This window comes from Salmo salar, chromosome ssa03, assembly GCF_905237065.1.
Source record: "Salmo salar chromosome ssa03, Ssal_v3.1, whole genome shotgun sequence".
NCBI classification, from domain to species: Eukaryota; Metazoa; Chordata; class Actinopteri; order Salmoniformes; family Salmonidae; genus Salmo; species Salmo salar.
Genome location: NC_059444.1, coordinates 66,101,563 through 66,114,258, shown reverse-complemented (window position 1 = coordinate 66,114,258; position 12,696 = coordinate 66,101,563). Strand labels below are relative to the sequence as shown.

Here is a 12,696-nt window from a genome sequence, read left to right as displayed (position 1 = left end):
CGATGGGATTGAGGTCAGGGCTTTGTGATGTCCACTCCAATACCTTGACTTTGTTGTCCTTAAGCCATTTTGCCACAACTTTGGAAGTATGCTTGGGGTCATGGTCCATTTGGAAGACCCATTTGCGACCAAGCTTTAACTTCCTGACTGATGTCTTGAGATGTTGCTTCAATATATCCACATAATTTTCTTTCCTCATGATGCCATCTATTTTGTGAAGTGCACCAGTCCCTCCTGCAGCAAATAACCCCCACAACATGATGCTGCCACCCCCGTGCCTCACGGTTGGGATGGTGTTCTTCGGCTTGCAAGCATCCCCATTTTTCCTCCAAACATAACGATGGTCATTATGGCAAAACAGTTCTATTTTTGTTTCATCAGACCAGAGGACATTTCTCCAAAAAGTACGATCTTTGTCCCAATGTGCAGTTGCAAACCGTAGTCTGGCTTTTTTATGGCGGTTTTGGAGCAGTGGCTTCTTCCTTGCTGAGCGGCCTTTCAGGTTATGTCGACAAAGGCCTCGTTTTACTGTGGATATAGATACTTTTGTAGCTGTTTCCTCCAGCATCTTCACAAGGTCCTTTGCTGTTGTTCTGGGATTGATTTGCACTTTTCGCACCAAAGTACGTTCGTCTCTAGGAGACAGAACGCGTTTCCTTCCTGAGCGGTATGACGGCTGCGTGGTCCCATGGTGTTTATACTTGCGTACTATTGTTTGTACAGATGAACGTGGTACCTTCAGGCGTTTGGAAATTGCTCCCAAGGATGAACCAGACATGTGGAGGTCTACAATTTTTTTCTGAGGTCTTGGCTGATTTCTTTTGATTTTCCCATGATGTCAAGCAAAGAGGCACTGAGTTTGAAGGTAGGCCTTGAAATACATCCACAGGTACACCTCCAATTGACTCAAATTAGCCTATCAGAAGCTTCTAAAGCCATGACATCATTTTCTGGAATTTTCCAAGCTGTTTAAAAGCAGTCAACTTAGTGTATGTAAACTTCTGACCCACTGGAATTGTGATAAAGTGAATTATAAGTGAAATAATCTGTCTGTAAACAATTATTGGAAAAATTACTTGTGTAATGCAGAAAGTATATGTCCTAACCGACTTGCCAAAACTATAGTTTGTTAACAGGAAATTTGTGGAGTGGTTGAAAAACGAGTTTTAATGACTCCAACCTAAGTGTATGTAAACTTCCGACTTCAACTGTACGTATGTTATGGTTTATTCTTAGTTTCCTTATTTCCACTGTGGAATGTCCATGTTGATCCTCTTGGTTATCTTGGTCCATCCACCTGTCTTCTTTGTTAGTCAGGCCTGAACCCTTCATCCTGTACTTTTGTCCTGTAATCTAATTTAATATGACTGAAGATGCAGAATTCTATGCCAGACCCCTTCTAATAGGGTATAACAGACTCGTTAGAACTTTGACCACATGCCCTCTCGACGGACTACAATGCCCTCTATCAAATCAAGACTGGAATTTTTACTCAAAACAAAGGTTGTAAAAGTATGCTAGATATTTATAGAATAAATCATACATTGTTTGATGTTTCTGTGACAAACAATGAATTAGTTGTTGATTTATACCACTTTAAAATGACACTTTATAGATTTATGTATTTCTAATAAATCAAAACATAATACATAGTTTTATTATTCTGTGACAAACGGTGAATAGTTATTGATTTTTACATTTTAAATGGCTTTTGGCGAATGTGTGTTGATTGTCCGAATGTGTGAATATAAAACCAACGTTACCTCGGTCTTGTGAGACCAGTGGGGAATACTAAAGTTGCCCTGCATACTAGGTTCGGTTTGCTCCTAAACTCAGCAAAAAAAGAAACGTCCCCTTTTCAGGACCCTGTCTTTCTAAGATAATTTGTAAAATCCAAATAACTTCACAGATCTTCATTGTAAAGGGTTTAAACACTGTTTCCCATGCTTGTTCAATGAACCATAAACAATTAATGAACATGCACCTGTGGAACGGTCGTTAAGACACTAACAGTTTACAGACGGTAGGCAATTGAGGTCACAGTTATGTAAACTTAGGACACTAAAGAGGCCTTTCTACTGACTCTGAAAAACACCAAAAGAAAGATGCACAGGGTGGGTCCCTGCCTTTCTGCGTGAACGTGCCTTAGGCATGCTACAAGGAGGCATGAGTACTGCAGATGTGGCCAGGGCAATAAATTGCAATGTCCGTACTGTGAGACGCCTAAGACAGCGCTACAGGGAGACAGGACGGACAGCTGATCGTCCTCGCAGTGGCAGACCACGTGTAACAACACCTGCACAGGATCGGTACATCGAAACATCACACCTGCAGGACAGGTACAGGATGGCAACAACAACTGCCCCAGTTACACCAGGAACGCACAATCCCTCCATCAGTGCTCAGACTGTCCGCAATAGGCTGGAGAGGCTGGACTGAGGGCTTGTAGGCCTGTTGTAAGGCAGGTCCTCACCAGACATCACCGGCAACAACGTCGCCTATGGGCACAAACCCACCATCGCTTGACCAGACAGGACTGACCCTGCTGGTCATCTATGAACATTTGAACATCTTGGCCATGTTCTGTTAATCTCCACCCGGCACAGCCAGAAGAGGACTGACCACCCCTCATAGCCTGGTTCCTCTCTAGGTTTCTTCCTAGGTTCTGCTCTTTCTATGGAGTTTTTCCTAGCCACCATGCTTCTACATCGGCATTGCTTGCTGTTTGGGGTTTTATGCTGGGTTTCTGTACAGCACTTTGTGACATCAGCTGATGTAAGAAGGGCTTTATAAATACATTTGATTGATTGATTGACCAGCCATACTGCTCATTCTGTGCATGATTTCCTGCAAGACAGGAATGTCAGTGTTCTGCCATGGCCAGCAAAGAGCCCGGATCTCAATCCCATTGAGCACGTCTGGGACCTGTTGGATTGGAGGGTGAGGGCTAGGGCCATTCCCCCCAGAAATGTCTGGGAACTTGCAGGTGCCTTGGTGGAAGGGTGCGGTAACATCTCACAGCAAGAACTGGCAAATATGGTGCAGTCCATGAGGAGGAGATGCACTGCAGTACTTAATGCAGCTGGTGGCCACACCAGACACTGTCTTACTTTTGATTTTGAACCCCCCCTACTTTGTTCAGGGACACATTATTCCATTTCTGTTTGTCACGTCGGTGGAACTTGTTGAGTTTATGTCTCAGTTTTTGAACCTTATGTAAATATTTGTATGAACATATGTTAAGTTTGCTGAAAATAAACGCAGTTGACAGTGACAGGACGTTTCTTTTTTTGCTGAGTTTAGTAGAACTCGGCTAGGCGAAGACAACGTCTGTGCCTCGTATACTCCCTTCAGCTGTGTAGTGCTAGGGCAAAAAACAAAACGTGCCGCCCTTGGAGTCTCGGGGACAGAGTGGGAAACCCTGGTCTATACTATTCGATAGAGAGCAATCACTGCAGCTGTTCACGCCATGTTAGTGGCCAAATGGACATCTTCAAATCAAAACCCAACCTTAATTTATCCGTTGTGACGCAGAGATGTTTATTATTATTACCAAAATTATTTTATTTACACGCTGTAGTCAATTTTGACATTAGAATAACTGTTTCTGACTCAACTCGATGCAACATAGGCCGTTTTCAAAGGTATTCATTGCTTTTCAAAAGGCAGTCCTTTTAAAAAAAAATGTAAGTGGCAATATTACTGTGTCCCTCTTGCGATGACATAGCAACAACATGGCTTCTTCAAAATAGTTAATCTAAACTAAATCAAGAAATCTGTAATTCGTTTAGATGTTTTTGCCGACGAGGTCTTTGACGCGAAATTTGACATTTAACTAAGATGTTTGGTGTAGTATTTCTCAAATGGAAAACTTTGCACTAAAACGAGTATTCTCATTGAATTTATGACAACAAACACTTCATTAAAGAATCCTGTACATATTTCCCACTGAGGGAGTTATATTACTCTGGCCCAGGTTGAACCGGGCAATGGCCTGACACCTCATTGGGGCGGAAACAGGGAGGGAGGAGGCACTTTTTAAATCAAACAGTAATCTGCGCCTGCTCGGTCATAATGTCAACAAGGCAGCATGGTGCATCTTCCAGAAACATCTCTTTTACATGAAATACATTTTGAATTTTCAAACTACTTTTCATTTTGATGGCAGATTAAGCGGGTTTAAAAAAAAAAGTTAAATCACAGAATCCTACTCATCACTCCATGTGATTGTCACTTTTATTTTGAGCCAATTTTGCTGTCAGCCAGAGCGGGCACCTGGCTCACGCCCAGGAGGCAAACCCGTTCCTACTCGGAGTAGTTTAAACTGGGAAAGTAGGAGTAGTTTAAACCGGGTGAAAAGTGATTGCGTTCGTACTCCTACTCGGAGTAGTACTGTTGACCAATCACCGAGGAAGCAGGTAGATTTCAGCTACCGAACTTCGATTTGCCTCAACAAACAAAAAAGTGTGTGCACAAACAGCCGACAGTACTACGAACAGATGGTAATCCCCAGCAGGAAGACAAATAGCCAGGGAAAATCCCGGCCACAGAAGTGAGATCACCTGTGGTACAGGCTGGAGGCCACAAGGCCCAATTTTTATGGATAAGAGCGATACCATTTTATTTTAAACAGCAGTCAAGCATCTATCATCTCACCAGAATCAGAACCTCAATATTTATTGGAAAGGAGCATCAAGATCACCGTACACTTTCACCACCCTGTGAAGTTCATAAATTATTTCATTTTAGCCTAATAAACTGCATGGTTTCTGGGGTCGTAGTGGGAGGACCACACACACCATATCGTCGGGTTTCCAAGTTTACTTTGATGGTTTTTATATCAATATTTGCGCATAAAGGCATTTCAATTGCCATTTTTACAACAAGATCCCCCATGTCATACTACGAAATTATCAGTAGCATTTTTACAATTATACCGAAACCTCCTGTTTCCACCAGAGCTGTCTTTTCATTTTTATTTTACATAAAACTGTGGATGGAAACGTGTTCTATAGCATCAAAACTTTTCTATCATGGGTAAATTGTGACCGACTGACTTATCTACAAATAATATTAAATAGTTATTTATGATGCAAGGTGATTTGTAAATTAGTCAGTCACGCCTTGCTTTTAGAATCGTCTGCAATGACGAACGCGCCCAGTGATGGCCACTGCCTTTCGAAGCATTATGGCGATAATTGTCTGACTTGCACCTGCCTACATGTTTGTCATCTCATCATTATATACACAGTATCCCTGCAAGTTTCTGTAGTTGCTCTTCAACAACTTCCTTCTGCAACCATCTCCTGCATTGTGGGAGTCTTTACTGTCAACCAATATGTTAGGGTGTTTGTTTGACCCACGTGAACAAATGCATGACTGAAATAGGAACCAACGCCATTCATACAGTGGATATCAGTGGAGGCTGGTGAATGGAGGACAGTTCATAGTAATGGATGGAATGGAACTGATGGAATGAAACACTTCATCCACACATTAAATTTAATCTACTCCATTCCAGCTACTACTATGGCCATCCTCCACTCACCAGCCTCCACTGGTGGATATATACAAATAAATGTGATATGAGGCATTCTGATTGTAGCCAAAAATGTACATGCCTTGTGCCTCTTGACAAGTAGTTGAATGATAAATTGATGGGAATTAATTGACAAATGCACCAAGGGCATTCAGAATGGGTGAAATGAAGCAACGTTTTCCTAATGCCATGATCTGTGTTCACCATGGGGAATAATGGGAACTTACATTTTAATGACCAACTCATCTGATTAAAACAACCATGACAAAATATTTTGCAACCAAATATTTATTGATTCGAATTGATATTTCCCTTACGATTTCAAGATCAAACAAAAGAGTAATATTACTTGTTTTTTTTTGCATTTGGAAGGAGTCAGACATTTAAAAAAATGAACGTTACAGTGAAAGTGAGTAAAACAGAAAACCTGAGGGAAATAGCTTTACCACATCCAGTCCTGATAGAAAACAAATAGCCATTGATTTGGTTGGCTCAGTGGAGAACACAGAAGATGACAACTCCATATAATAATGTCTCTAAAATGTTCCTCTGACCTGGTGTCTAATGTCTGAGTCCTGTTTGACTATTCCAGATTCAGGTAAAAAACAACAATGGATGGGGTGGGTGGGAAGAGGAGTCAATGGGAATTCTGAATGAAAAGGCTCTGACGGGCTGTTTTGATTCCCCATTATTAACCAGTAGTGCTCCCATCAGTGTCCATAAGTTGGCTTGAGTAACCACTAAGAGCTAACAGCCCCAAATAGGTGGGCTCCATTTAAGAACATACAGTATAAGAGTTACTGTTGACCCCCCCTCCACAAACCCTTGTCTAGTGTAAAACTTGCTGCATTCCTCTAGTCTCCTCTTTACCCATCAACATTACCCATTTGATCCATACACAGTGGACTAATCTCAAATAAGCTTTTTAGCTCACCCAACACCTGACTACATCCATTTGCTACTCTCCCACCACTCATTCTTCTTCCCGCTTCCCTCTTTTTAAATCGCCCCTCTTTTTTCCTTCACCTCCTCTCCTCTAGGGCGAAGGGCTCCCGAACTTGGCGCTCAGCTTGGTGATGAGGGCCATGACCTTGGGGTTACCCTGGTACTTGGCGATGTTAGCTGGGTTCTGAGCCACATCCTGGAAAGCTGCCATCACCTCAGGGTCCTGGAGAAAAAAAAACACAGGAGAGATGGGATTAGATATGGATACTGACATGGAATCCAAGGGCTAACTGTAAGTCTGCAAACACTTCAATTTAAGGAGCGTCGTACCTTCATGGCGTTGAGCACCTCCGGGTCGTTAAAGAGCTCTCCTAGACCAGGCATGCCGAAAGGAGAGCCTCCAGCCCCCCCTGGGAAACCGCCAGCCCCCCCTGGGAAGCCGCCAGCACCCCCTGGGAAGCCGCCAGCACCCCCTGGGAAGCCGCCAGCACCCCCTGGGAAGCCGCCAGCACCCCCTGGGAAGCCGCCAGCACCTACAGCATGAGACAAGGAACCCAGGATTAATGCGATTACAGGGCTCTAATGGACCCTTGGGTGATGGTCAGATAATGTAGAGCAGTGGTCACCAGCCCAGGTACTGGAGAATTACAGGGCCAGGGATTACAGGCCTTTGTTCAAGCCGTGCACTAACAAACCTGATTGAGCTAATCAACTTATCGTCAAGACATTTCATGAACCCATATTCCCTCTCTTACCTGGGAAACCTGGGAAGCCACCTCCTCCTGCTGCTTGTCTAGCCTCCTCCTCCTGTGCAGAGTTTTTAAAAAATGTTTACGTTGAGACACTATTTTGAAATTCTTATTCTCCACTCTGTTCTTGCACCAAACACTCACCCTCTGAGCTTTCTCATGCTCTTCCCTCGCTTTCTTTACCCTCTCCTTCCTGTCCTTGATCTCTCGCTCCTCCCTCTTACGCTCATACTTGCGCCGGTGCTCAATGATTTTGTTAGCCTGAGGAGAGAAAGAGCATGAGTTGAAAGTCCATCCAGAAGACACTGATTGACCAGACAACCTTGGAACTGCTCTGGTTTCAAAAAGACAGATAGTGGCTGGGTACCTTGGGCTGGACCTCTTTCAGCATAGCGCTGGCGTCCTCGTCGTAGTCCAGTTTGCAGGCAGTGGCCAGGTCCTTCGCTGCCTCCTCCCAGTGCCCCAGCAACCTGACACACAAAGAGGAAAGAGACTCAATCAAAGTATTGTATTAGGGGTGTGCCAACATGGCCATACTCATAATCGTATCTGTAAATTGACAGTTGATAGTCGGATCGGATGATACTCGTGACCGGAAAAAACAGAAGTGTTTTAATATTTTATTTAACCTTTATTTAACTATGGACTTTTAGATGTTGGCAAAATACCTCCCTGCACATTCACTGCAAAATAAAGCTGCAGATTAGGAGCAGCGCGCAGAGGTGCGTGTCGGTGTCCTCAACTTGCAGTGGGCAGCCAAGTTTGCTGACACTCAGTCAGAATGCCCATCATCATTTCATATTTTCCCCCCTACCCATGCATCGCATGTTAGATATTATGCACATATCTTGATAGCAAACGTCCTCGACATTCGATTTATCATAGTAGCAGGCAGCAGCAATCTAAATGGTCAGCCTGAAAAATATGCAAGAAAAACTGATCTGGTGAAATTATGACGTGAGTGGACAGAGAAATACAGCTTCACTCTATCCAATCAGAGCAGCATAATCAACGTACAGCCAGGCCTTTTCTTTAGACAGCCAGCCAGTTGAGTTATTTAGACCATGTAGAACCTTGCACGACTGACTAACTTGAGAAAGATGTGTGCTGACACTCCAATGTATTTTTCCCAATCGCGGATAATAAATATACTCTGATCACAATCGTATCCAGAAAATTGCCAATATCCCTTACGATACTCATTTTGTCCGACTACTCGGCACCCCCCTATATTGTATTACTTATAAATCATATACAACTGCATTGTGTCTGATGAGATTGAATATGCAGCCTATCTAGCAGCATACTTGTGTGCTTTCCCCCTCCACTTGTAGGGCTGTGCAGAATCTGGGTTGATGTCAATGGCTCTGTCGCAGTCCCGCTTAGCTGCATTGGGTTTCTGCATCCGGATGTAGACGCTGGCAAAGAACATACGTCAGTCTGTATGAATACTACGTGATCATGTACTAGAGCACATCATGTGGTATGGCATTGTTAAGTCTAGTCGTCGGACTCACCTAGCCCTCTTGGCATACATGATAGCTACCCGTGGATTGAGTTTGATGGCTTCAGTGAAGAGGTCCAGGGCTTTCTGCAAGTCACCTGTATTTGACAGCACCAAAAAGTGATAATTATAACCACCGGCCATTAAAATGTCTTCCCGATTTACTACAAGGTCAGTGCAATGTCAATGCAAGAACCTTAGAACAACCAACCCACCTTCTCCTAACGCTTCAATTGCTTCCATCTTCTTCTCGTTGGCCTGGTCCATCATTTCCTCTGTCACCTAAAGGAACAAGAACACACTATTTATCTGCAAGACATGAGATGCCATGTGGTCTTCTGCTTTGGCTGGGAAATTTCAAGCAGTCTTCTTCAGGGCTTGCATGCTCACTAGATGCATTTCTCATTAGTTCTCATCTGCAGAAACTCCCCAAATGAAAAGCACTGCATGCACTCTCCCATCCTTAAGTTATATTAATAACGGATTTGTCTTCAGTAGAGTAAATATTCTCACCTCCAGATTTTCAAAGTCTCCCATCTCCTGAGGTTCGTCTGTGTCTGGCTCAATCACCCCATCTTGGTCGATCTCTGAAGAAGCAAGGGGATCCATCAAGGACTTCAGAATTTTAGCAGATATGAGAGACACTGAAAGCTTGCGCCTCTAATTCCGTTATTGTATGTTGTATATGGTGGCAACCTGTCATTCAGGACAGAGCCCCACCTGTTTTGAGCCCCACATTTTTTTTGTGGGCTTGTCTGTTTTAAATGTTATTTTGGCATTATACAAGTCACATATCAGTTTGCAAACAATGTAAAATAAATATATATCATTGAGTTAATAAATCCGCATACAAATATGGTATTTCAGCCTAGTTCAGTGCTTTCTGTGGCGGTGGGGCAAGCCTGCAGAAAATAGGAGCGTTGCGCCGTGATTGACAGAACACTGAGCCACTCACGGGGACACTACGTCACAACCAAGTAGTAAGGGTAGACATTGAAAATTCAAGCCCTTTGGCTCCTGCCATAGAATTACATTAGTAGTGCCCTTCCAAGGCTCAAGGTCATTGGCCACAGATAAAATGACATCAAATCACATTATGTACAGTAGCTTTGATTGGACTGATCATGTCAACATCTTACTTTCAAAATCTTAGCTAGCATTCATCAATTCAACAATCTACTGGCAAATCCTTTTTAATCCTTGTCATATGAAAATAAATAATGGAGAAATTACAGTTAAATGTATTTTTTTTATTGAACCTTTATTTAATAGATAAAACGTATCGGTGCTCATCGGCCATAAACATTACACAAGTTGGAAATCGCAAATTCAACATTGAGTGGTTTGGAAGGAATTTGTGACAGTGGCTAACTGCAAGCATTGCAACTGGGAAGTCGCGAATAAACAAGCTCAGACTGGGAAAATAAGTTTTGAACGGTCATCCAAATCGGAATTGTAAATCCGGCCTTTGTCTTTCTTTGATGAAAAAAATTTGCCTGCGAAAGACCGCCACACCACCTTCCTTTTCAAGTGAGCACATCACAACAAGGTGAGACCAAAAATGTCTTATATGCTGCTGCATAAATGATGTAAATGCCAGGGAGATAAGTATACTGTAGCTAAGAAAGTAATACTAAGTATATGTTGTGTAGTAAGCTGTCAGTAGCCCATGTGCCTCACCCTAATAATTTGGTCTATTTTCACCTCTTAATTTCACCTAAAGTTACTGTTCTGACTCGGTGGTGCACATGTAGCCTATAACCGGTTTTTGAGAAATGTCATCATCGAATATTGTAAGAGCTTTCATTGTGTGCTTATATGCCCCTTTTATTTATTCTGATTTGGTGTACAGGGAAAACACTAAGAACGGCCCATGTTCTGAATTCTGTCGCTGTACATTTCAAAAGTGCAGAACAAATAGTTATATTGACTACATCCGTCCTGGTTCGCTCATTAATGTCTTAATCGAATTTACCAATTACCTCTTATCCGCTTGTCGTCCCCTTATGCCATAGTTTGTACATCTCAATTGTCAGTAGAAACCACATTTGCTTAAGCAAGTCAGTCATATCAGCTGTTTTTTTAAAAGGCAGTAAATGAGGCTGGATGAACTGTTTCGCTGCCAGACAAGGCTCTGCTGATAGCCAGGTGTAGCAGTGGTAAGGTGTTGGGACTGCTGTTGGGACAGCTTCATGTAGGCCCTAACAGTTTGTGGGCACTGTTTGTCACCATTATAGTGCAATTAATGTATCATTTAGTGGTGCAAAATAAAAACATTTGCCCCACCAAGATTTACATGCTATAATCGCCACTGGTTGTATAAGCACTGCTCAAGAGCTTGGCAATCAGTTTATAAGGCAGCGTTACAAACTGTCTGGTCATGCAACGTATTGTTTGTTGATCTGCAGTCTTCACTGAATGTATTAGATGGAATGGAACTGTAAGTGTCTGGGTGATGATTTATTGGTATGGTGTGTGAGTCTATAATTTCCTTTTCAGAGGACAATAACCCTTTGGCCTGTGTACCCATTTTCTTTACGAACTCAATGGGTGACTGTGGGAAAATGTGTGGGCCAGGTGTGAGAAAGCTGCCATGGACTTACCTAGTTCACTCTCCTCACTCTCAGAGGGGGCATGGGGCTCAGGAGCAGAGGCAGGGGGAGGAGCTCCAGCACATGGACACCCACCCTGAAATGCATTCGTTTTATTGGCTGAACTGTACTGGTAGGCTGTCAAATATAGCAACTGGATGGATATATGAAACAAGTCATACTTATACCTTGCACGAAGAGTCATTTTGGGGGGCTTGTGGAATTGTAGCTCCCATTCTGAAAAAAAGATTCTAATTTACATTTTTCATTCTCTCCTATATGAGCCTTTCAATTTTGCCAACTGCTGCCAGTACATGTTGGTGTATTACTTAGTACAGTAGGAATTTATATATTTTTTTATTCAATTAATAAAGTACGTTGTACTGACTTATATCAGACAGAGAGAAATATGCCTGATACTTAGCAGCAGCGAGTGGGTGTGACTGCGGCATTCTCGTTCAGGATAGTTGGAGAATTGGCAACAACAACAACAAAATCACACAAATGCATTAACAATGACTTCATTCATTTAACTCTAATACTCTTGATATGATCCGAGTCCTAACAGATAGTGGCCTGCTACTTTTGACGATTAAGAGGAAGTGCACGCTTGACGCTATGCGATAAACAGAAGGATTATCAACTGACCCTTGCAACCAGGCCCGGAGGAATCCGAGCTCGGGAAGGTGCAATATGGAGGGATTTTCGTCGCACAACTTCACGAAGGCCTTCAACTCATGCACTTTCCGCGGGTCCATTCTCACTTCACAGGTCCAGCACACGCTACACAACAACAAAGTGCGAGGAAGTAAAAATGAAACTGCTAGCTAGGTATTTAGTAAAATATGAGCATTGATAGCATACACATGTGCTGCACAGCCTCATTTAGTATTATTAGTAAACTAGCTAACTCCTTTATCTCAGAAAACATAGTTTGTCCCAGGGCACGTGCAGAAATGTAGCATGGATTGTGAGGATAGAATATTCTGGAATTCTGTCGAGTTAGTCATGCCGTGGGGATTATTTGAATGCATGGTTCAAATCAGAGAAAACAAACCAGAAAGGCTAATTATTTCCAATAAAACACAGTATATGAGGGTTAGATTAGCTACCTGTATGACCAGACAGCTCTTCAACGACGGGTAGCTTCGAGTAGAGGGATGCAACCAAGCCTCCACAACAATCGCTTTAAAATACTAGTCGATGGTGTATGTTGTTCCGTAGATTTTTTTTAACGCAGGCATTAATTAGATAGAAACATATGACAAACAAAACAAGCGATGAGGTCCTGCGTGAATGGATCAAGTCGCAAACAAAAGAGGTCATATAATTGCGATCCAATCAAAAAACCTGATATTGTACTTCCAC

The 12,696-nt window shown here is 42.6% G+C and overlaps 1 protein-coding gene across 3 annotated transcripts; it reads right to left on the bottom strand.

Annotated features, from left to right (window-relative positions):
- Window positions 1-5,811: 5,811 nt before the first annotated feature.
- On the bottom strand, window positions 5,812-12,695 carry f10a1 (Hsc70-interacting protein). 3 transcript variants are annotated; one of them, XM_045714257.1, is made up of 13 exons: window positions 12,441-12,695; window positions 11,977-12,111; window positions 11,517-11,565; window positions 11,341-11,425; window positions 9,251-9,324; window positions 8,953-9,019; window positions 8,751-8,835; window positions 8,541-8,651; window positions 7,601-7,703; window positions 7,378-7,494; window positions 7,240-7,291; window positions 6,815-6,996; window positions 5,812-6,707 (listed from the first exon to the last, which is right to left on the bottom strand). In XM_045714257.1, the coding sequence occupies exons 2-13, from the start codon at window positions 12,084-12,086 to the stop codon at window positions 6,576-6,578; spliced, it is 1,167 nt and encodes a 388-aa protein (XP_045570213.1). In that variant the 5' UTR covers window positions 12,087-12,111; window positions 12,441-12,695; the 3' UTR covers window positions 5,812-6,575.
- Between the last annotated feature and the right edge of the window lies 1 nt (window position 12,696).